Here is a 25,684-nt window from a genome sequence, read left to right as displayed (position 1 = left end):
CTGTATTAATTTCAAGCTTTCCAGTAGAAACAGAAGGGAATATAATCAATGTTTGCCAGACAGAAAAGGACTACACATGTATTTATATATGTATCTATACATGGGGAAATACCTTTCCAAGCTTATATGTAACTCAAACAATGGATGGTACAAAGTCTTGGACAGCATCTGTCAAAGAATGCTTCAGCATTTCCTTCTATGAATTTATAAACTGACATAATAAATTCACTCTGATTGCTACCTGGCACATGGGATTAGGACGCATTCTCATCTCAAAAACTGCACTCGTTGGAAAAATTTATATATAAAAATCCATTAGATTTATGGTATGTGAATCCTGTATCTCAATAAAGCTGTTAAAATAAATGAGGGGGAAAAAGTCCATGAAAAAATATATATGGCTTTTCTAAAAACAAACAACTGAAAATGACTAAGTTAACTCTTCTTGGATAATCAACACATGATGAGAAGAATTAAAAGGAAGACTGCTCGGGCGCCTGGGTGGCTCAGTCGTTAGGCGTCTGCCTTCGGCTCAGGTCATGATCCCAGGGTCCTGGGATCGAGTCCCACATCGGGCTCCCTGCTCGGCGGGAAGCCTGCTTCTCCCTCTCCCACTCTCCCTGCTTGTGTTCCTGCTCTCGCTGTCTCTCTCTCTGTCTCTCTCTCTGTCAGATAAATAAATAAAATCTTAAAAAAAAAAAAAGGAAGACTGCTCCATGCTCAGGCTGAAAGCTGACTTGGCCCTTACATCTGACTACTAAACAAGAAATCAGGCAAGAATATGTTGATACTGTGTATATGGGGGACTTAAGCATAGGTCAGGTGAGCTCCACAATACAATTTAAAACTTCCAATTCCTATCAATAACTAGAACCATCTCAGATTAAGCCAAAGCCTCAGCCCTTTAAAACTTAAATTTTCTCCTTTAAGTCTTTGTAGGAAAGAAGATGAAATCAACAGAACAATTATTTTGAAACCAGTAAGTCCTTTTTTTTTTCTTTGAGAGAGTACATGGGCAACCAGGGGGTAAAGGGCAAAGGGAGAGAATCATCATCTTTTTTTTTTTTTTTAAGATATTTATTTATTTATTTTGGAGACAGTGAGAGGGAGGGAGTGTGAACTGGGGGAGGAGCAGAGGGAGAGGGACAAGCAGACTTCACACTGAGCTTAGGGACCAACTCGGGGCTTGATCGCAAGACCCTGAGATCATGACCTGAGCTGAAACCAAGAAATATGGAACCGAAACCGAAAGCCATCCAAACACCCCAAGAGAGAATCTTTTTTTTTTTTTTTTTTATTCATGAGAGACAGAGCGAGAGAGAAAGCCAGAGGGGGAAGCAGGCTCCCAAGGAGCAGGGAGCCCGATGCGGGACTCGATCCCAGGACCCTGAGATCATGACCTGAGCCGAAGGCAGACGCTTAACCATCTGAGCCACCCAGGCGCCCCCCAAGAGAGAATCTTAAGTAGGCTCCACACCCAGCACAAAGCCCAACCTGTGGCTTGGTCTCACAACCCTGAGATCATGACCTGAGCCAAAATCAAGAGTCAGATGCTTAAATGACCAAGCCACCCAGGTACCCCAAAACTAGTAAGTCTTAAATCTTTACTTTAGGTATAGATGACCAATTCCCAATTAATCAAAAGTTACCTTGGACTGACCATTTTGCATTTTTGAAGGTATTCTGGAAAAGCTCAAGAGGTAAAATTTTGAAATGAAAGCATCCTTCCTCTCAAAGCTCAAAGATTTCCCGGACGTGCAGGACCAAAACTCTTAGCCATGCTCATTCCAAATTAAGAAACTCTCTTTGATGTGACCGAGCATGCACTGCTGGGAAACCATCTAATGGGGGTGCTGAAGGAGAGTGTTCATGCATTAAACAGAAGGTTAGGAAGACTGTCATGATTCAATACATTTATAAACCTGTCATTAATATCTCAAAGCAGAGGGGCGCCTGGGTGGCTCAGTAGTTGGGCGTCTGCCTTCAGCTCAGGTCATGATCCCAGAGTCCTGGGATGGAGCCCTGCATCAGATTCCCTGCTCTGCAGGAAACCTGCTTCTCCCTCTCCCACTCGCCCTGCTTGTATTCCCTCTCTCGCTGTGTCTGTCTCTGTCAAATAAATAAAATCTTTTTTTTTTTTTTAATGTTTTATTTATTTATTCATGAGAGTCGTCAGAGAGAGAGGCAGAGGCAGAGGGAGAAGCAGGCTCCCCGCCTAGCAGGGAGCCCGATGCGGGACTCGATCCCAGGACCCTGGGATCATGACCTGAGCCGAAGGCAGACGCTTAACCATCTGAGCCACCCAGGCGCCCTCAAATAAATAAAATCTTAAAAAAAAAAAAAAAAACTCAAAGCAGAAAATGGAGTACCACATCAGAATTCATGAAGTACATCACTAAATGTGCTGAGTATTCCAAATATGTATGACAAATATGCCAAAGAACCTTTAAAAGCAGTTGGTTTTAAAAAGAAATTTTTTGGAGGTGCCTGGGTGGCTCAGTCAGTTTCGCCTCCGACTCTTGGTTTCAGCTCAGATCATGATCTCATGGGTTGTGGGATGGCGCCTGACTGGGGCGCTCTGGGGCTCAGTGGGGAATCTGCTTGAGATTCACTCCATCTGCCCCTCCCCTGACACGCACTTGTTCAGGTGTGCTCTCTCCCTCAAATAAATAAATAAAATCTTTTTTAAAAAATAAAAATAACTTCTTTGGTATTTTAAACATTAAAAACACACAACCTTTCAGCGAGTGCCATTTCTTCCACACTATTAGGGATACTCCCCAAAATATATGATTATTCAAATTAATTTTTTAGCTTTATCCCTTTTGCCCACCTCCTCCTTGTTAAAAGTATTGGTTTATAGCAATAAAATAGAAGGGACAAAAAGGGACAGCTAAAAATAAACTAAACAAAAAAGTTAAGTATACATGCCATTTTAAGAGTACATGGAAATGAGCAGGCATCCATAAGGTGACAAGCTAATATGATTTAGTACACAAAATTTTAAAAAACTAGTGACTATGGGAACATATTGATAACAGGAAAAATAATATCTATAGTTAACTCTCAAAAGAAACATAGGGTTTTCAGTTACTGAATTGGAATAAATACAGCAGAACTGTGGCCATTAAATGGATAAAAATAGTTCTTGGGAAGGATAGTGGGGTAGAGAGTTAATTCAAACTGAGCCCATATAATAACAATTAGTACCCATCTGTACAATGATTTGCCTTTGTAGAACCTGCTTCCTTTCATTTCAAAGGTAAATCAATGATTAAAATGGTGGCTCACAGTCCCTTCACTCTAACATGAATGCAGCATCTCAATTCCTCAAAACTAAATGAATCACAAGTTTTTTCCTTAACAATGTATGTGTGTGTGCACACGCGCACACACACACAAAGCAGTTTCTGATTAGATTAAAATAGCAATCAATTATGCCAGTGGCATGTTACGTTAAATGAGACTGGAGTGCTCTATTAGACCATTTCCTGTGCCACTAATGCAGCCAAATACTTCCTAGAAATCGATGAGTAGGTTTCAGTAAATAGTACTCTAAGTTTTCCCCAGCTCTTTGCCAACCAATACAAGCAAGATGTAGAAAAGAAATGTGGAAGATGAAGAGTAAAATTATTTGAGATCCAGCAAAGAAAGCAAGAGAAACTCATAACTAATGTCTCTGGTGCCTTGGATTAAGCCCAAGGAAGGAAGAAAAATCTGTTCTCATAATTACAATAATCTAAAAAGTGCAGGTTGGAATTGCTTTCCTAAACTCAGCCTCTCAGAGTACTCTTAAAGTAACCTATGCTCCCTACTATACCTCCAAAGCGGAGTCTCCCATTCTCTTAATATCTCAGGAAGAGAATTAACAAAGAAATCTAGAATTCCTAAACGAGCTGGTCAACAAAGGGCCAGGGCCTTCAGCCTGGTTTGCCTACTCAGGGTTCGACCTGCACCAGTCCTGGCACCTGGAAGCCCTTACCTGAATGTCTGTGTCCTTCACAGGCTCAAGAGGCTCAAAGGTGGTGGCCGCACTCAGACTCTCCAATCGCTGGGAGATGTGGGATATGTCAAGTCCCCGAGACCCAAGGAGAACTGACCTATATGAGGATATGGGGCAGGGAGAAAAAAGCAGGATTAGGACATCTAACATGCTTCATAAAATACTAGACACAATTTTTTATTCAAAACTTCCTATGTACTACTCAGACACTTTTATATGGTTTTTTGTACCTTTCCATAAAGATCACATGGAGTAACAGACACAATACTGCATCTGGTAATAAGATAGTTCTGGTCATGCCTGAATTAAAAGAAAACTTGCCTAGAATAAAATGCAATAAAATGACAGGCTAGACGACTCCACATATTTTACACAAAAGAAAATCATGAGGTAGATGCTATTCTCAATCCCCATTTTACAGATGGGAGAATTAAGGTGCAAAGACATTAAGTGACTTCTCCAAAGTCACAGAGCCAGGAAATGGCAGAGCTGGGTCATCAGGCTCCAGAGCACAAACTCTTAACCACCATCCTGTATTAACAGCTTCTGTAAAGACAGATATGTGAACCACAACATCTGAGAAGCTACAAGAGTAACCCAGTCCAAACTTTATTCATTAGTTGAAGAAATTAAAAGTCTGGGACCATCAATGATTTGCAAAGGGCAATCAAACCAGAATCCAAGGCTGGTTCTCCATGGCTTCTCTTTAAAAGCCAAACATTGTATCTAGGACGTCTTCAAGTTCCCTCTCTGCTGCCCAGTCCAATAACACAGGAGCCTGTCACCTAATAAATGCTTTGAAGACAGATGGGGATAATACAGCTAGCTTTATTTCTACTCACTTGGGGGAATGTAACAATGGAAGAGTTTTTTAAAAAATCACAGAGTCTAATACCTAGAACACTCTCTAGAAGAAAGAAATTTAGGGAATCAGATGCTTAGACTGTTGTTTTGGGATTATGACGTAGTACCCAAAAATCCCACTGACAAAGTTTATGTTCCTTCTGAGGCACTCAGAAGCTACACCACTGGGCAGCACAAGTCACCCTAATACCCACAGCTATGACACCTAAGATTTCTACTTCTGAACTAACAGACTTACTAGAGAACTTCATTTTTATTTCTATTCTACTAAGTACTACAGAAATAGATGATGTGCACCCAGAGGGCTCCCCACTGTAGATTTTTGTCTCTTCCATATAGGCAGGTCAACTAAAATGCCATCCCTGAGGGCTTCTCCTCCAGGCTACCATGTCAGATAAATAATCTTGCCTCTCTCTTCTAACAATCCTTAAAGCTAACTTTCTAATACAGTAGTTCCCAGCCCTGGTTGCACATTAGAGTCACCTAGGCAACTTTCCTCCCAACGATTCTGAGTAGTACTGGGTGAAGCCTGGAGCATGGATATCAGTGTAATGCCCTCCCTCCTTTTTTAATAATAGCTTTACTGAGATGTAATTCACATACCATACAATTCACCCATTTAAAGTGTACAAATCAGTAGGTTTTAGTGTATTCAGAGTTGTACAACTTTCACCACAATCAATTTTAGAACATTTTCACCAACCCCCAAACAAACCCCCTACCCACCAGCAGTCATTTCCCATGTCCCTTCCCAAACTCCCCCCCAACCTCTGACAACCATTAATCTATTCTGTTTCTATAGATTTGCCTCTTCTGGACATTTCATATACATGGAATCATACAATATGTGGTGTTTTGTGACAACCCTCTTTCATTCAGCATAATGCTTGTCAAGATTCATCCATGTTTTAGTATGTATCAGTACTTCTTTTTATAACTGAACAATATTCCATTATATGGATACGTCACATTTTATATTTATGAATGTATCCATTCATCAGCTGATAGACATTTGGGTTGTTTCTACTTTGGGGCTATTATGAAAAATGCTGCCATGAACATTCATGTACCAGTTTTTGTGTGAATATATGTTTTCATCTTTCTTGGATATATACCTAGAAAAATTGCTAGATCATACAGTAGCTGTTTAACCTTCTGAAGAACGGTCAGATAGTTTTCCACCATTTTACATTCTCATGCGCAATGTACAAGAGTTCCAATTGTTTTCTACATCCTCGCCAATACTTGTCATTACCTTTTTGATTATAGTCGTCGTCTTAGTAGGCCCTCCTTTTTAAACCCTTATAGAAAAACAATTTTAAATACAAAATTAAATAGTATACCTCCTTGTACCCATTACCCAGCTTCAACAATTAACAGGTCATAGTCAACCCTGTTTCACCTATATACCTACCTACTTTCCTCTTTCCACCACCCAGATTATTCTGAAGTAGATCCAAGATAGTCCCCCGATTATTTAAAAATTAAAATTTTGTGTTTTTTCTGACTGGGATATAAATAAGATCTCTACTTATGAATGATACGCCTCCTAAATCTTTTTAATCTATAGGGTGCTCCTCCACCTCCTTTTCTTTTTCTTACAATTTCTTTATTGGGGACTTTGGATTATTTGTCCTGTAGAGCAGTACTACTTAATCTTGAACTGTACATGTGAATCACCTGGGAAGCATACTAAAATGCAGATTCTGATTCAGTAGGTCCGGGATGGGGCCTGAGATTCTCCATTTCTAAAAAGCTCACAGTTGATGCTTCTCCTATTGATCCATGGACTACACTAAAAGTAGGAAGGATACAGTTTCCCACACAACAGGTTTTATGGACTACATCCCCAAGATGTCATTTGACATGTTCTTCCAGGCTCTGTATTTCCTATAAATTGAAAGTAAGCTCTAAAGGTTTGATGAGATTCAGGTGTCCTTATTTTTGGTTAGATTACTTGAGACTCTCATCAAGAAGTCTGGTTATTGGGGACGCCTGGGTGGCTCAGTCGTTAGGCGTCTGCCTTCGGCTCGGGTCATGATCCCAGGGTCCTGGGATCGAGTCCCGCATCAGGCTCCCTGCTCCGCGGGGAGCCTGCTTCTCCCTCTGCCTCTGTCTCTCTCTCTCTCTCATGAATAAATAAATAAAATCTTTAAAAAAAAAAAAAAAAGAAGTCTGGTTATTGGGGCGCCTGGGTGGCTCAGTCGTTAAGCGTCTGCCTTCGGCTCAGGTCATGATCCCAGGATTCCGGGATCGAGTCCCCCATCGGGCTCCCTGCTCGGCGGGAAGCCTGCTTCTCCCTCTCCCACTCCCCCTGCTTATGTTCCCTCTCTCGCTGTGTCTCTCTCTGTCAAATAAATAAATAAAATCTAAAAAAAAAAAAAAAAGAAGTCTGGTTATTTCTTTTGGAATGTTAGCAGATACTTACGATCACTGCTTAGGGTCATTAATTCCTTAGAGGTTGCAAAATGGTGGTATTCTTTTTTTTTTTTAATTTATTTATTTTGGGGCGCCTGGGTGGCTCAGTTAGTTGGGCGGCCGCCTTTGGCTCAGGTCATGACCCCAGGGTCCTGGGATTGAGCCCTGCGTCGGGCTCCCTGCTTGGCAGAGACCTGCTTCTCCCTCTCCCTTTGCCTGCCGCTCTGCCTACTTGTGCTCTGTCAAAAAAATAAATAAAATCTTAAAAAAAAAAATTATTTCTTTTGAAAGAGAAAGAAAGAGAGAGAGCACATGGTGGTGACGGGGGGTAGTGAGAATCTCTAGCAGACTCCCGGCTGAGTGCAGAGCCCAATCTCACATCCCAGAGATCATGACCTGACCCAAAACCAAGAGTCAGATGCTTAACCGACTGAGCCACCCAGGCGCCCCAGGTATTCTATTTTTATTAGCCAGAATATTTCCTTTCAGAAAAACTCTTCATCCACTATGTGGTTATTCTGAATAATGAGATGGTTCTCCAGCATCCTCAAAGTGACTGATGAGTTTCCTTTTAGTATCATTATGAACTCATGAATTTAAACAGTCATAAACATATGAACTGAAACATATTAACCACTTACTGATGTGTTTCAGTCCATTGCAGTTACTATCCTTATGATGCTCAAACTGTCTCCTCAGCCATTAGAAACCTTTTGAGGATGGTTTTGAGTTCTTTTGACATGACTCACGTTCATCTTATACACACCTGGAGTCAGCCAACTGTCCAAAGAACCCCCGTTGTTTTATTAAAAGATGGATTTTAGAGGCAACTATCTGGGTACTAGAACTGCTCACTGGCACACTGTTTATAGGTCCTTTCCATAAGTAGAGCTAGAAATAAAGTTTTTACTTTTGTTTCAGTTTTCTTAAGATAAATTACATGGTGAGTTTATACTAGTAATTCCAATTCAAAATTTAAAGCACGAGGTTTTGGGTTAACCTCACAGATTTTCTATCTGTATCTCCTTTCTCCCACACCACAAGTCCTAGTTTCAGCATATCCACCGTAACTACTTATTTGCTTTATCCTACACTAGACACACAACAGTCTCAAAACAGCAGTAACAACACCTCCAACATGATGACTTGTAACAGATTAAGATATCACTTAGAACTGTTCCTCTCTGTGTGGTTATGTCACCAACTGGATTAAGCATTAATTTTCCTTTTTTAGGAATTCCTTTTTTGAAATTTAAGTTTGTTTTATAATAATGTAAAATATTTACACAATTCCAAAGTCAATTTATTAAAAAAAAGTCCCTGTCTTCTCTACTTTATTTAAGGTTACTTGAACCTTTTGTTTGTTTACCTTCTGTTTAAATCATGCCTTTTTAAGAAAGGAGGGAAGAAAAGCAAGGAGGAAGACCAGTCTGAATGAGTTCTCAGGAAAGGTGCCAGGATTGGGAAAAGTCGAGAGTACCAGCACAGAGGAGGGGTAGACTGGCACAGTTTATGTGGAAGGAGAAAAAAAAAAAAAAAAAAACCTGAAAAAAAAAAATCTGAAAGCAGGAAGAATGTAGAAAGGAAACTAATGGCCAAAAAGTAGAACCTCTTTGTATATACAGTACCTTGTTTTATACATTTGGCCATAGACTTGTGAATATTTTGCATCAATTTAAAAGATTAATTTTAAAACCTGAAATTCTTAACACCAACAAAGACTTACATTTCATGAACCTCTGAATCTGAATTCAAATGAACAATCTTGAAAATAATTATTAAAGCAATTGCATTGTGAGCAGTGACTAAATTATTTTATATTAACAAATTTAAAAATTTTAGTTGTAAGTATGGTGCTGTGATTTTATTATTGGAGTCATTACTTAGAGATATATTTGATGTCTAAAATTTTTTTCTAAATCTGAGTGGAACTACAGATGAAACAAACAGGGGTCATGATTTAGTAATTACTGAAATTGGGTGATGGGTATGTAGAGATTCATTAAGCTTTTGTCTCTACTTCTCTGTATGTTAAACGCGTTTAGTAAGGAAATTAAGAAAAGAAAAAGTCGTATGAATCTACTCACTAAAAATAACTATGAAATTAATAGGATTTGTAGGGAAGAGGAAGCTACTAGGTGAGAGTATGCAAAGCCAGATGGTAGGAAATTCTATAAAGACAAGTCAGTTCAGTCCTTCATTACAAAATAGCTCCAAGGGAAAAGACTGAGTGAGCACTTACTGAATAAAAGAAATTTAAAAGAGATTTATCAAGGAGTCACAATACATAGGGCATATTTGGATTATGAGTCAAACAAATTGATAAACATTTAAGAGATGAGATATTTGAACACTGACTAAAAATTTGATATTAAAGTATTTACTTGTATTTTAGATACAGAATTGTAGTTATGTTTAAAAATAATGGAATTAGTTTCTAGAGATTCACTTGGAAGTATCTGTGGATGAAAGAGTGAATTGGCTGGGATTCGCTTAAAAATTATTAGGTGGGGGGATATAAAGAAAAACTGTCCCTGATTGGTAATTACTGACACTGAGTGTTAAGATTCAAAATCTAGCCATCCCATGGAACGTGAGATACAGGCACTAAAAACTCATGAATTCAAGAAAAGTAAAACAATATTCCGAAGAAAAATTAAGCCACAAATGGGCTTGTTTTTGGAAAGAATACCTCTACAGAACTGAGGTACCCTGACTGCTTCATAAGCATTTATTTCACTTTTTTTTTTTGAAGATTTTATCTATTTATTTGACATAGAGAGGGAGAGAACACGTAGGCAGAGAGGCAGGCAGAGGGAGAGGGAGAAGCAGGCTCCCCGCTGAGCAGGGAGCCCGATGCGAGACTCGATCCCAGGACCCTGGCCTGGGATCATGACCTGAGTCGAAGGCAGCTGCTTAACCGGCTAAGCCACCCAGGCGCCCCCATTTATTTCACTTCTTAAAAACTTCTTCAAAATATACTCTTGGCAGCTAAAAAAAAAAATCATGCCTTTTTATTTTCTGATGCTTTGACAACTGGGGCCTTGCTGACATTGGAAGGGCTGCCCTTCCCAAGGTTAGCTAATTCTGAGAGGCCAGTGAGTACAAATTTCAAATGCAAACAAACGAGTCCAGAGCCCATACCCCAACCACCTCCTTTACTGGGCCACTTATCACCCTACGGCTAGGTACCAGACAACTAGAGACAGCCCCTAAACCTCAGAGCCCACTGAGATTATTCAAACTAGCCAATCCTAAGCTTGCTGACCCTACCTTGCCTCACTTTCCCATGGAAACCATAATACAGGCTCTTGCCCACATTTCCCCTTGCTCTCACTGCATCCTGACTGACCCCAGTGCTGACCTATGATGCGTCCTGTCTCATTTCTAGACAACTGTGGGTAGAAACTCCCTTCCTTCATGATAGTCATTTTCTTGTCTGCATGTCTTAGTATACCTGATTAATGCAAATCCCAGGTACTTTTAAAACACCTTCCTTTTTAATCAATAGATATGTATATACATTTTTATCACCTGCTTTTTTAAAACAGCTTTATTGAGATACAATTCACATACTACACAATTGCCCATTTAACTGACTTATTTAGTGGTTTTCAGTATATTCAGAGTTGTGCAACTTTTGCTAAAATTGATTTTTAGGGGGCGCCTGGGTGGCTCAGTCGTTGAGCGTCTGACTTCGGCTCAGGTCATGATCCCAGGGTCCTGCGATCGAGCCCCGCATCGGGCTCCCTGCTCCGCGGGAAGCCTGCTTCTCCCTCTCCCACTCCCCCTGCTTGTGTTCCCTCTCTCGCTGCGCCTCTCTCTCTGCCAAATAAATAAATAAATAAAATCTTTAAAAAAAATTGATTTTTAGAACACTTTCTCCACCCCACAAAGAAACCCCCGGCCCATCAGCAGTCACTCCCCATGACCCTCAATCCACCCCCCGCTCCTTGGAAACCACTAATCTACTTTCTACTCAATCAATTTGCCTATTTAAGACATTGCACATAAACGGAGCTCTACAATATGTTGTCTTTTGTGACCGGCTTCTTTCACTTCGCATAATGTTTTCAAAGTTCATCCATGTTGGAGCATGTATTAACAGTTCATTCTTTTTATTGCCAAGTAGTATGCCATTTTACAGATATGCCACATTTTATTTATCATTTGATCAGCTGACAGACATTTGGGTTGTTTTCACTTTTTGACTATTATCAATAATGCTATGAACACCCACGTACAAATTTTTATATGGACAACTGTTTTCATCTCTCTTGGGTATAGCCCTAGGAGTGGAATTGATGAGTCATACGGTCACAATGTTTAACCTTTTGAGAAACTGCTGGACTGTTTCCCAAAGTGGCTGCAATACTTTACATCCTACCAACAGTATATGAGAGTCTCAATTTTTTCCACATCCTCAACACTACTAGGGTCTGTCTTTTGACTATAGCCATCTTAGTGTGTATGTGAAGTGGTATGTCAAGGTGGTTTTGATTCACGTTTCCCTGAGGGCTGGTGATGTTGAGCTTCTCATAATTTGCTTGCTGACCGTGCGTACATCATCTTTGGAGAAACAGCCATGCAGATCTTGCTCATTTTTTTTTTTTTAAAGGTTTTTTTTTTTTTTTTAAGATTTTATTTATTTATTTGAGAGAGAATGAGACAGAGAGAGCATGAGAGTAGGGAGGGTCAGAGGGAGAAGCAGACTCCCCGCTGAGCAAGGAGCCCGATGCGGGACTCGATCCCGGGACTCCAGGATCATGACCTGAGCCGAAGGCAGTCGCTCAACCAACTGAGCCACCCAGGCGCCCAGATCTTGCTCATTTTTAAACTATGTTGTGTTTTTATTGTGTTATAAGTTTTTACATATTCCGAATACAAGTCCCTTATCAGATAAGTAATTGGCAAAGATCTTCTCCCACTCTGTGGGTTCTCACTTTTTTTAAAAAAATATTTTATTTATTTATTTGTCAGAGAGAGAGTGCGTGCGCACAAGCAGGGGGAGCGGCAGGCAGAGGGAGAAGCAGGCTTCCCAAGCTGAGCAAGGAGCCCAATGTGGGACTCGATCTCAGGACTCTGGGATCATGACCTGAGCCGAAGGCAGACGCTTAACCAACTGAGCCACCCAGGCGTCCCTATTTTCTCACTTTCTTAATAGTGTCCTCTGAAGTATAAGAGTTTTTAATTTTGATGAAGTTCAATTTATCTGTTTTTTATTCTGTCACTTGTGCTTTCAGTTCATATCAAACAAAGCTCTGCCTAACTTCAGGTCAGAAAGATTTATACCTATGTTTTCTTCTAAGAGTTTTAAAGGTTTGGCTCTTACATTTAGGTCTGTCTTACATTTAGAATTAAGGTGTCCAACTTCTTTCTTCTGCATATAGATATCCAGTTGTCCCAGCATCATTTGTTGAAAAAAACACGGAATGCTCTTGGCACTTGCTGAAAATCAGCTGATCACAGACACATGGATTTATTTCTGGACTCATCATTCTATTCGATTGTCTCTCCTTATGCCAGTACCACACAGTCTTGACTATGGTAGCTTCGTTTGAAGTTATGAAATTGGAAGTGTGAGCCTTCCAACTTTCTTCTGCCTTTTATTTCCACATGGATTTTAGGATCTACTTGTCAATTTTGGCAAAAAAGCAAGCTGGAATTTTGATAAGGATTCCACTGAATCTGCAGATCAATCTGGGCAGTATTAACATCTTAACAATATTAAGTCTTCTGATTTGTGAACATTGGGTCATTCTATGGTACTGTATATTTTCATTCTTTTGTATTACTGAAAAATACTCCACTACCAAGATGTACCACATCTAATCAACCAGTCCCCTACTGATGGATGTTTTGAGCTTTCAATTTTTGCTATTACAGATAATACCACAATGAATATCATTGTGCACACATCTTCTGTACTTCTGCCAGTGTGTCTTTGGGATAGATCCCTGGAAAAGGGACTGCTGGGTCAAGGGTAAATTTGCCTGATATTGCCAAATTGTGTCCGACAGGTGCCATATCCCCGCCAGTGATATTTGAGAATGCACCCAGTACCAGGCAATTTTAAGGTGTACTAGGGTTGAGAGCCTTGAAATTAAAAAAAAAAAACTAGCTATGAGAGTACTCAGAAGAGAAAAGTCATCCGAGTGGGTGTTGCCTGCAGGAACTGTCCAGTGAATAGGCAGAAGCCTTGATGGGGAGAGGCGGACAGAGAACTGAGCAAAAAGGGGAAGGAATTTAGGGTAAGAGGAAGGCTTTATAAATAAAGGCTGTACCAGAAACTTCCAGCTTCTAAGGGTGGAAAAATCCAAATGCTCCTTGCCTTCTACCTGCCTCAATTTCCATAAACTAGGCAGCTTCTCCCGAGCAAAAAGCCACAGAGGCTGGAATCAAACACTCTAGGTCCCAGGAAAGTAAGAGGACAAAAGGTGTCCTCAGTACACACGGGGAGCAGTAACAAAGTCAGCAGGCCTGGGTTCAAGTCTCACCTGTCTCTTACTGCCTAAAAATCTTAGATGCATCCGTTTTCCAAGCTTCATTTTCTTTCTCTGTTAAATCTGGAGAAAAATCCCCGCCTCACTCACCTCTCAGGCTTGTGGAGACCAGTCAGGAGAACGCCTGTGACAATTCTTTGGGAACTGAAAAGTGCCATACAAATGGAAGAGATTCTTACTGAGCAAGCTGGATTTGAATTCTGGCTTGGCCACTTGCTACCTGATGTTTCTCAATTATAAAACAGAGATAATAACACTTATTTCACAGGCTTATTTTAAGAAAAAATTATATAATGCATGTAAAGTGCTTGGCATGGTGCCTGACAAAGAGCAAGTGCTCAAAAAGGTTGCTTAGTAGTATTACCACAAGTAAAGTTACCATTCACTGTAAAACTTTGGGCAAATAAATGTTCATATATGTTTCGCATGAACACGGAGAAAAGTGTGAAAGAAGAAGCAAATCAGTAACACTAGTTACCTTGGGGGATAAAGTTAAGGAGAGAGAGTGATTGCTGGCTTTCTCTTTGTACAACTCTAAGTTGTTTGGCTTCTGAGTCTGACTGGAAAAATCCAATGAGGCATCTCTGATGGGAAAAAAGGGGGGATGCGATTGAAAATGGGTACCCAGGGAGGGCTTCACAGCTACTGATGATATTCTATGTCTTCACTGTGCAACGTGCAATTCATTTTATTATTATTTACACCAGGAATCAGCAAACTTATCCTGTACAAGGCAGGCAGTAAATATTTCAGGCTCTGCAGGCCATGCAGCCTCTGTCATAACTACTCAAGTCTGCTACTGTAGCACAAAAGCAGCACAGACAATACATACATAAGTGTGGCCGTGTTCCAATAGGACTGTGACAGGCAGCGGGCTGGAGCTGGCTCATGGTTCATAGGCTGATAACCCCTGATTTACACCTTTATATATGTTATGCATATTCTTCTTCATGTCTGAAGAAATTTAACAATTTAAAAATATCAAACACACATGCAAAAAAGCTTTCAAATCTGTTCCCTAAAATGAAAAATCCAACAAAGTATATTTAAACAAATGAATTCAGCACAGAACAATTCAATCTTAAATCTACAATCTAATCTTAACTAAAATCTTAAAGACACATTTTCTTCCAAAATTTATTTCATGTAAGAAAATTTTTCCTGCTCAGTTCTCTCCTCTGCCTTCACCCTGTACTAAAATATTCACATCACACTTTATGTCTGCCTATCAAGGTGGAAAAATACAGTCATCAGCCCTTCGGGTTTCTTTTTAAGCACCTGCCCCACCCTATACCCATTCTCTCAATGTTTCAACTTCCTCCTCCTTAAAATAACGAATTTAAGGTAGAAAGAAATGAGGAAGAATGGAAATTTACAAGAAAGAGAGCATGACTGATAATTGTTACCAAGAAAACATTTTCCCTTTTTGCTCTTAATAGGCTGTAAAGCTGATGCAATTAAATTATAACTATAGCAACTCAGCTGGCACCACGGTCCCTCTGCTCCGGCAGCATCCTTGCACACAAGCACAGACCTGGCGTGCTCAAGACTGAGGCTAACTGCAGGCAGTCAGCAGCAACAGAAAGGAGCCTGCAGGAGGACAAGTAAGCAGAGATGTCTAAAGGCTGGCAGGGGTGTTGGGGAATGGTGTAGGGGAGCAACTGGCTGGATTAAAAAAAAATTTAAAAAATCCCTGCCAGGGTTCCTCTGATGTGCCTTCGCCAACACCGATGGAACCAAAACTAACTAGTATCTAAAAAAATACAATTCTGGAGAGACCTACAGAAGAATTGCCACAACATCCTCACTAACTCAGCGGAGCAGCCAAAGCATTCAGCTTTCAAGATTAGTTGGGAAAAGAATGTAGACCTTATGCTCACTCTTGTGACATTTATTACAAACCCAAAATAAACGTCCCTGTGGAAACATCAGCACCTAGGTCTTTCTCAAGTTCAAGCAATGAAGACTGAGCAGACGACTGACAATTTCCCACATCTCCCACGCAGAATCTCAGTGATTTTCCAGACCCACTGAGGTCACAAGTACTGGCACCTCTTCATCCTTCCCTGGCCCTTCCATCGGGGCCAAAAGAGCATGTGCTCTGGAGTCAGCCTTCCTAGGTTGGAGATCTGGCTCAACACTCATCAGCTGTGCGACCTGACAGTTACCTGCCCTCTCTGAGCCTTAGGTGCTCAACTGTAATAAGGGGACAACAGTCCTAATATTCACTGTGAGGATTAAGCAAACTCTGAAGTCTAGCCAAGTTTCTGACACATAAGTCATCAGTAAATCACATTTCTTATGGAAAGCGGCAAGTTTTTTTTTTCTGTCTCCCCAAATTACAAGCTCCTTGAGGGCAAGAACCATGCCTAATTCATGGTTGTAGCCCCAGAGATGGCCCAGAACTGGCGATTGGGCCCCCAACACATGACTGTGAAATCAACAGCCCACTGCTGATGCTGTGTAGCAGCAGAAGCCACTGGCCAGCCAGCCAGTACTTTTCTTCAGCTGCACTCTTGGGGCTGCCCACTCTCCCGTTCTATGGTCACCTGGCAGGCACTACGCGTCCAAGGCCTTGTAGCAGCAGCTGTTGGGATCGCTAATGATGACCAGACAGAATCACCCCTCACTTGGATGGCTTTTCATCACTGACTGCTCATCAATTTCTTCCGAGTGCATTTAAAAAGTGTGCTCATCTCTGAGTGCTCCCTGGCTTTGAAGGTAACATTTATCTGTGTAAACCACACTTACTAATACAGTAACAGGGGCCATTTATGACCCAATGGTCAGCAAAGTCAATCAGGAACTATGGTAACGGGTTTCTGTGTGACAAAGCTCTTCGTCCTTTCCCATCCTGATCATCTCTGCCTGTGATACGGGCTCACAGCTTGGTCAGGCAGACAAGCTGGAAAACCTGGGGGCAGGGAGACAGAGCAAGGCTGCTGACCTGTTTAAAAAACCTTTCGGGGGGCGCCTGGGTGGCTCAGTCGTTAAGCGTCTGCCTTGGGCTCAGGTCATGATCCCGGGGTCCTGGGATCGAGCCCCGCATCGGGCTCCCTGCTCGGCGGGAAGACTGCTTCTCCCTCTCCCACTCCCCCTGCTTGTGTTCCCTCTCTCGCTGTGTCTCTCTCTGTCAAATAAATAAAATCTTTAAAATAAAAAAAAATAAAATAAAATAAAAAACCTTTCGGAATCCCCAAGAATCAGGTTTGTGTCTGTCATTTACAGACTGCATCTTAATTCAAGAGAGGAAAAGAAGAATCGGATCCTGCCCCTGAGCCACCCAGTAGCAGCGCTGCCTCCCCACCAGTACTCACGCCTTGACATCTGCTGTCTCCTGGGACGTGCGTGTGAGAGTACGGGAACGCAGGCGCTCGCCCGCCTGCTGGATCTCCTGCAGGTTCCGTTCCACATGGGGAAGCTCTGAGATGCCCTCAGTCTCAGCAGCAAGCTGTTCAGCTTGCTGAAGGAGCTCACCAAACCCCTCAGTATCCATTGGAGTTGCAGATCCTAGCTGGGGGAGGAAAAGAAGAGACCTAAATCAAGGGGAGGACAGGCTTCGAACGCTGCCCGAGTCTGTTATAAGCTAAACGGAACACGAGGACTTTTTGTAAACAGACAAGGAGACAGCTCACCAACAAGCAGGATTTGTTCCTGAACAGAGCCCAAGAACAGGCCTGACAGAGAAAATGAGTCAGACTGTGAAGAAATAGATCATTTCTGTGCATATTGACAACCCCAAGATTGATTCCTGCCACCAGAACAAATGCAAAGATACTAAGCTATACAGACCAGAATTCCTGCCTCCTTCCACAGACTCAAAGCTGACAAGGAATGGAAACCACGGTGGCAACCGCTGGGAGGCTCAAACAACAACCACCCTGCACCTCTTATTCCTCCACCTTTCTTAGAAAAACCCCACCATCCAGAGAGGGTGGGGCAATTTATAAGGCCCTAATCTCACATGATTCTTAACAACTCTACTGAGGCTCCTGAGTGGACAGGAGAAGCAACTCCAGTCCACAGAGCTGTCAGGTGCCCAGGGTATTCTCGCCGGCAATGTGGCTGGACGGACACAGGTACAGAGGTCTCCTGACTAATCCCGTCTTATTCTCACACATCTGCTCCTTCACTAACATAAAAGACAGGTTTTTAAAATTCACGTTCAAGGGGCACCTGGGTGGCTCAGTTGTTAGGCATCTGCCTTCGGCTCGGGTCGTGATCCCGGGGTCCTGGGATCGAGCCCCGCCATTGGGCTCCCTGCTCAGCGAGAAGCCTGCTTCTCCCTCTCCCACTCCCCCTGCTTGTGTTCCCTCTCTCGCTGTGTCTCTCTCGCTGTCAAATAAATAAATAAAATCTTAAAAGAATAACAAATAAATAAATAAAATTAATTTTCAAGTCTCCATTCACACATTCTTTAGTTTACAAGGTTACTGAGAGCAGAGAGCTGCTGGTTATAGATGACATTCAGGACATGAGACTTTAATTGTTCCTACACCTACTACTTTTAGAAATGCCATTGCTGGGGCGCCTGGGTGGCTCAGTCAGGAAGTGTCCAACTCTTGATTTTGGCTCACGGCACGATCTCAGGGTCGTGAGATCGAGCCTCTCGTCTGGCTCCATGGTGGGCGTGGAGCCTACTTAAGATTCTCTCCCCCTCCCCCGCTGCCCCTCCCCAACCCCTCTCTAAAAAAAAGAGAAAGAAAAATAAATGCCATTGCTACTAATAATTATATTAATAAAAATAGCAGCTGGCTTCTAGACCATAAATATTAACAAGACCACCTGTTTCTCCAACAGTTGAATGAGTAAAGTCCTATGAACAGTGTTGCTATTTGAAGGACATTACATATTTATGAATCTTATATACACTGTATCATCCTTGTATAAGATTCTTGACCAAGAGAATGTTTTTAACTCTACCACTACTTAAATCAACAGAACATAAACAGTATCACCATCATTAAAAAAAAAACTGACATTGTTAAAAGGTTAGCAAAATTATTTATGAAAAAACTAAAATCCTTTAAATAGTAGCTCTTGTTGGATTATACTTTTCTTCTTTGTTTTAAACCCATGCCTTCTACTGCACCTTTGAAATACCACTGGTCTACGATGGTAGTTACAATGGTGATATAATATATAATTATATCTCAGCTATAAAGCACAGATTATTGTTAAAAGGGCATGGTTATCAACATAAATCCACAGCAGGAGAATGAGGACTTTTTCAAATGGACATTAAAAGACATTAACTTTAAAGGTAAAGGCACAAGGTTAAAACAAAAATAGCTCAGCTGGGTAAACATAAAAACACTTGGGTATTCTTTAATCTTTATAGACAAAAAGTAACATACACACTAACTCTCTTCCTAAAGTTTCTAGATAATCATTGTTTTGTTTTGTTTTGACCCAGTAGAATGAGGCTGTAACTGGCCATCTTTACCTGTGGGGAAATGGGGATGGCAGAACAAGGAACACATTCTCCCAAACAGAAGAAAGCAATGAGTATTTTTTTTTTTTAAAGATTTTATTTATTTATTTGACAGAGAGAGAGACAGCGAGAGCAGGAACACAAGCAGGGGGAGTGGGAGAGGGAGAAGCAGGCTTCCCGCCGAGCAGGGAGCCCGATGCGGGACTCGATCCCAGGACCCTGGGATCATGACCTGAGCCGAAGGCAGACGCTTAACGACTGAGCCACCCAGGCGCCCAGCAATGAGTATTTTTAAACAACAGCTCCTGTCTGATAGAGAAATGCTTTTCCTCAGAAACCAACAGGGCCAATAACATTCTACTAACAGAAACACGGTCGCTCACCAGAAAGGGGAAAGAAAAGTAATATGCTGCCTCTTCCCCCTACCCCTTTTTACTCTAAGATAAAAATAATTTGTCTAACAGAGCCAAAAGACAAAAAAATACTGTTTCTCTTTCATAAGGAAAATTTTAGAACTCCGCGAATAAAGAACTGAATGAAACAAACTTTTCTAAGTTTAAAAAAGAAAGAAAAAACAGGAAAAAGAAATACATCTAACATTTTGCATCCATGCCAGATAAATTCAGACAAAGGAAATGCTCAACTTCTCAAATGACCTGCCCATACAAAGACTTACAGAGTGATGGAGTGGAATATAAATAATAAATGCAAAATAAAAGTCATGACTTACTTTAATACGATCCAGTAAATAAGATTTTTTTTAAAGATTTATTTATTTAGACAGAGGGAGAGAGCACGAGCAGGGGGAGGGGGGCAGAGGGAGAAGCAGGCTCCTGCTAAGCAGGGAGCCCACTGTGGGGCCTCAATCCCAGGACCCTGGGATCATGACCTGAGCAGAAGGCAGACGATTAACCGATTAACTGACTGAGCCATCAATCCCTGAGCTCTAATCTTTGTCAACAAAACCTGCTCCTCGGTCTTCTCAGTGTGGAGCTGCCACTACTCAGCTGCTTGGGCCAAAATCCTTGAAAGCCTCCACAACTCATCCAGACCAACAAAGCCTTTCAAATCTACCTGCAAAATGCACCCAGAATCTACTTCTTCCCACCACCTCCACCCACTCAAGTCACTATCACCTCTTCCCTGGCCTCCCTGCTTCAGCCATTGCCTCCTATAGTCTATGTGATCCCTTCAAAGGATCCTTCCTCTGCTTAAACCTCTTGTACAGAGTGAAGCCCTAAAGAGCAGACTTACCTCCTCTTACCTCCCAGACTCATCTCCAGCCCTGTCTCCTTTTCCTTTCCTGGGCTCCAGTCACCCTGGGGCCTCCATGCCAGTCCCCCAATCGGTCAGGCACATTCCTGCCCTAGAGCCTTTGTACGCCTTGTTTCCTCTATCTGGAATGCTCCTCTCCCAGATACACTCCTAACTGATTCCCTGTCTCTGTTTTTGATGCCAACCTAGAAAAAAATATTTAAGAGTGCAATCTGCAACCACCCCTAGTACCCCTCATCTCCCTTACTGTCATCCCTGCTAGAATGCAAGCTGCACAGGACAGGGCTTTTGTGTGTGTTTTTTGTTCACTGATGTATCCCAAGCTTCTAGAACAGCACCTAGCACACAGTAGGTGCTCATTTGTTGAATGAATAGGAGTTTTATTCTTCCATTTGTGGAGAGTCTGTTCTTCTTGAAGGCTTCCTGCACTCTCCTGCCAAATCAGCACCCACGGGCAAGCAAAGACCAGAGCAAAAACATTCCCTTCCAACTACCAACTGATACTTAACATTTCTGAGGCTGCACAGCATAAGGCAATGACAGTATAAACGGCATGAATTCAGATCGCACTTGGTCCAGACTAGTACTTTCCCTCTAAATACCCAGACGAAAACCAATGGTATTTTAGAGGAAAATAAACAAACAAACCCGTTTTCAGGTGAACAGAATTCCAAACCAAAAGAATAAATATACGTATAGAAAGAATTTCATTATACAACTTCAGAGTAGAAAATAAGCTTGTTCCATGTCTGTCTGAGAGAAAAGAGCTATATATTTAATACAATACTTGGGAAAAACTGTATCTGTCCTGCATTATAACTCAGCCAGTGGAAATTAATTTATAAAAAAGTTATTAAAGTTTCCGAATCTATACTCTGATGCAGTCATCATCCCGTTTCATTAAAATTTTTAAATTATGATTAATTTCATAAATACAAGGACAATTTTTACCCCCTCCACAAAATAAATACTAATTTAGCCATAAAATATATGGGTTAAACCAACCAAATACCAGTTTTGACTCAAGATACTAAAAGCTGATCATGAAAATAACTTCACTAGCTTTGTCCAAGAGAGAACTTGGGAGTGGGGGGAATGAAGTCTAAGCCTTGTGTGGGAAAATCTGGCCAGGACACATGCAGAGACTGGACGCCAGCTGTACCCTTGACGAGCTATGGAGGAGGAAGCCAGGAAGAAGCCACATGGAGGACCCAACCAAGGAAGCCGAATGTGAAACAGTCAGTGCAGCAATATTGGGGCTAGAAGGGAAAGGGCTAGCACTAGGGCTCCTCTGCCATCAATGACTAAGCCTGACCGAAGAGGCCTTTGGAAACACTGAGAGGTGCTTCAGAGAGCATCACAGGGTACCAAGGTCCCGGGCATCAAACCTCTCCCATGCCACTTAGCAGAAGTCCTACTGAGCCTCCCTAGACCTCCTCGAACACCAGAGCAAACGAAAGCTTTAAAATGAAGGGCAAAGGTATCCCTGCTGTTAGAAAGCAAGATTGGTTACTCTTGGGGGAAGGGGGCCAATGTGACAGAAGGGAGAGTTCTGAGAGGCTGGTAATTCTCTGGAGTTTTTTTTAGCTGAGTGCTGCTTAACAGTGTGCTCACTTTGAGGAAATTCACTGAGCTGGACTCAGGATTTGTGCACTTTTCTGTGTATCATACTTCAATAAAAAAGTTACTTCCAAAATGAAAAATAATAATCCATGGTTTTTCAGAGGCTACAGTAGGACACCCCACGATGTTGGAAATAAGGAATGCTCTTAGAAGTTTCCGTAATCGAGATCTCTTCACCATATGTAGAGGATGCTGAGAAAACGAAGCAGAGAAAAAATTAAAGCCCACAGCTTTAGAGAGCTAGCTTCTACCTACAGCTAAAATCAAGGGCTGAGCAGACTTCCATTTCCTCAAATTAGTCAGCACTCACCTGTCTGTCATTCAGTGTCCAAAAATTGCCCCTTCTAGGCACATAAACATTCTTAAATGAGAGGGGAAAAAAAAAAATCTCCAAATTGCATATAGGATGAAATGAACTAGATAAAAAGGCAGAGCAAAAATGCATCAAATAATTTCAGTTCACTTGCTATTAATATGTGTCTTAATTATGAAAAATATGGTGATTTTCACATTCTCAATATAACCATGTTAAATATTTAATCAAGCCAGAAAAGAGTAGTGTAGTATAATAAAAAATTTGGTCTTTGTCCCAGTTCCTGGCATAAAGCTCCTAAAACCCTTGGAATACCCTGAGGTTATGAGTCTTTCGTAACTTACAAGGAGGCCTCCTTGAGCACATTTGAGCTTACGTTAATGAGGTAACTTGGAGTGGGATGGGAGCCTGGATAGCCTCAGGATGGGACCCGTCACCAGAAAGGACCAAATGATTAAAGAGTTGGAGCTCTCAGCCCCAGCCACCAACCTCTGGGAAGGAAAAGGGGACTGCAGATGAAGCTCTACAAAAACTCTTTAACAATGAGATTTGATGACCCTCTGGGTTGGGGACCACATGCTGGGAGGGGCGCATACTTCAGTTCCATAGAGACAGAAGCTCCTGTGCTCAGGGTCCTTCCAGACCCCTACCTCTCTATCACACTGCTCATGTGTATTCTTTATAATAAACTGGTAAACATAAGTAAATGTTTCTCTGAGCTCTATGAGCCTCTCTAGCAAATTAATGGAACCTGAAGAGAGGCTTGTGGGAACCTCCCATCTACAGCCAGTAGCTCAGAAGCACAAGTGACAACCTGGCCTTCTGACTGGCTTCTGAAAAGGGGTCGGGGGGTGCACAGTCTTGTGGGACTGAACCCTTAGGTGGTGGGATCTGATGCTGTCTCCAGGTACACAGTGTCAGAAGTGAGTTAAACTCTAACAGCCAGCTGGTGTGCAGAGAATCTCAGAATTGCCTGATGTGTGGAAAACCCACACATCGGGTGTCAAAAGTGAAGCTCTATAGTGGTGAAGCAGAGTAGTGTGAGAGTGAAGCAAACACACCAAGAGTATTTTTCCCTTGCAAATGGATAATTAAATATTCAAATTGCTCAACACTTCTAGACCATTTTACATCAGTATTCTCAGAGTGGCCCCTTCAGGATTTTGCAGATGGTCTGTTTCTTAGTTTCTTACAGTATTCATGCTTATTGTATTAAAATGTCTACACATCTGTTTTCTGGTATTAATTATTAGTTCATTAGTGTCTTTTCTTCTAAAGCTTCATCAGCCACAAGTAGAACACGTCTTCCCACTTTCCCAGGGCTTTGTGGGCTCCCAAGCTGGGGAACCACTGAGTGCTTTAAAGACCACTGGGTCATCTCAGAAATGGCTGTGATGCACTAGTTCTCTTGGCATAAGCCCATGTGACTTCCAGGATATAGTTCCAAAATTAGCACCTTCAGTGCCTCAAAGCTGACAGAAAACAAAGTTAAATATGAAAGAGCCCCATAGCCACCCATCCTAGACCTGTCTACCAAACTCTTTTCCAGTTTCTAGTCTTTGAGACTGGCATCCTAGGGCAAGGGTCAGCAAGCTTTTTCTGTAAAGGACTGGACAGCAAATTATTTTAGGCTTTCGGGGCCATTCTCTATTGCAACTGCATAATTGTGCTTGAAAGTGGATAATTTGTGAACAAATGAGCATGGCTGTGCTCCAATAAAATTTTAATCATGGCCAGTCAAATATGAATTTCATGTAATTTTCACTTGCCACAAAATATTCTTCTTTGGATTTTTTTCCCAACAATTTAAAGATGTAAAAACCCTTGTTAGCTTCTCAGGCCTACAGGTTTATACAGTTCGCCAAGCCCTGCTTTGCCTAGGGTATCTGATATAGACTTGGTAAGTAAATCCTGATTCAGCACTTACTGGCTCTGTGGCCCCAGCAGAGCTGCCCTCACTAGACCTGAGCAGTGAAAACACTGCTGTAAAGATTAACACAACAAGCCCATTGTCATTCCCCTTCCCTCTTTAAACTGCTTATTTAGAGACTATATTTGGGGGAAGAAATCTGTTTTGTAAATGAAATCTATCCAGGAAACGTTCTTTTGACCTAATGCACAGAATGCTAGAGGGATCTCTCTGCTCTTTTCAAGTGGCAGTGCAACATATCAAACCCATTTGCATTTTTCCTTTTCCTTATCGATCACCCACAATCCAAACAGGACAGTTATCCAAGGAATATGAAGGGGTAACAAAGAGACAAAAAGAAATAGCAAGGACATCTGTCTTTCCTTCAGTGTTAAAGGAATCTCTCTCAGTTCACTGACTGCGCAGGGAAATGACACCAACTATTTTTCCTGCAGAATTTCAATACACTCAGGCAATACTTGAAAGTACTCATTGTGAAATTCTAATCTTACCACACACCAAATATTACCTCTTTCAACTACAAAGATCCTGCAATCTAAAAAATGCACTTTTAGCATTGCTATATTTTTATGGATGCTGTCAGAGGGGGAAGGGGATTTTTTATATATTTCAGAGGAAATAACTGGTGCTAGTTATACCTCTTTTCTTAAAAATATACAACTAACAGTGTTACTCCTTTTACAATTATTTTTAGAAGTTTTAATGCGACAGTAAGATAAATAAAATACACACACACATTTTTTTTTTTTAAAGATTTTATTTATTTATTTGAGACAGAGAGAATGAGAGAGAGAGAGCACATGAGAGGGGGGAGGGTCAGAGGGAGAAGCAGGCTCCCTGCCGAGCAGAGAGCCCGATGTGGGACTCGATCCCAGGACTCCAGGATCATCACCTGAGCCGAAAGCAGTCGCTTAACCAACTGAGCCACCCAGGCGCCCCACACACATATTTTTTTAAACAGAATGGGTAAACAGAAGACTGCACTTTGAACTGCCTGGTTTGAATCTACAATGTTCACTTACTAGCTGAAAGTGGGTCGATTTACCCCTGGGATAAATCTAAATCTCTCCTCTCAATTTCCTTATCTATAAAAAGGAGATGATAATCCCTATCTACTTCAAGGGGTTGATGATACACAGAAAGGATTTTATAAACTCTACTGATTTATATCATCGTAAAACATTCTTTTTGTTTTTATTCCAAAGTTGCCAATTTGGCAACATTTTGTCATTTAATTATAAACATCTCTGCTTCAAAAATCTTCTAGCAAATATTTGATACCAAATTATAACTTATTTAAACACAACTTCATATCATTCAG

General features: G+C 41.4%; 1 protein-coding gene across 5 annotated transcripts in view; it reads right to left on the bottom strand.

Moving 5' to 3' along the window:
• Window positions 1-25,684, bottom strand: part of NUP93 (nucleoporin 93) — a 119,007-nt gene that overhangs the window by 74,724 nt on the left and 18,599 nt on the right. For 3 of the 5 annotated variants that reach the window (XM_044911434.1, XM_044911435.1, XM_044911436.1), the window contains exons 2-3: window positions 17,106-17,298; window positions 3,983-4,100 (exon numbers count right to left, since the gene is read on the bottom strand). In XM_044911434.1, coding sequence (XP_044767369.1) covers window positions 3,983-4,100; window positions 17,106-17,284 — 297 coding nt within the window. In that variant the 5' untranslated portion in view covers window positions 17,285-17,298. Of the gene's footprint in view, window positions 1-3,982; window positions 4,101-17,105; window positions 17,303-25,684 lie in introns of all 5 variants that reach the window. The other 2 variants (XM_044911433.1, XM_021705812.1) reach the window with 1 other exon arrangement.

The sequence above is a fragment of the Neomonachus schauinslandi genome, chromosome 16 (genome assembly GCF_002201575.2).
Source record: "Neomonachus schauinslandi chromosome 16, ASM220157v2, whole genome shotgun sequence".
NCBI classification, from domain to species: domain Eukaryota; kingdom Metazoa; phylum Chordata; class Mammalia; order Carnivora; family Phocidae; genus Neomonachus; species Neomonachus schauinslandi.
This window is presented reverse-complemented; position numbering and strand designations above follow the sequence as displayed.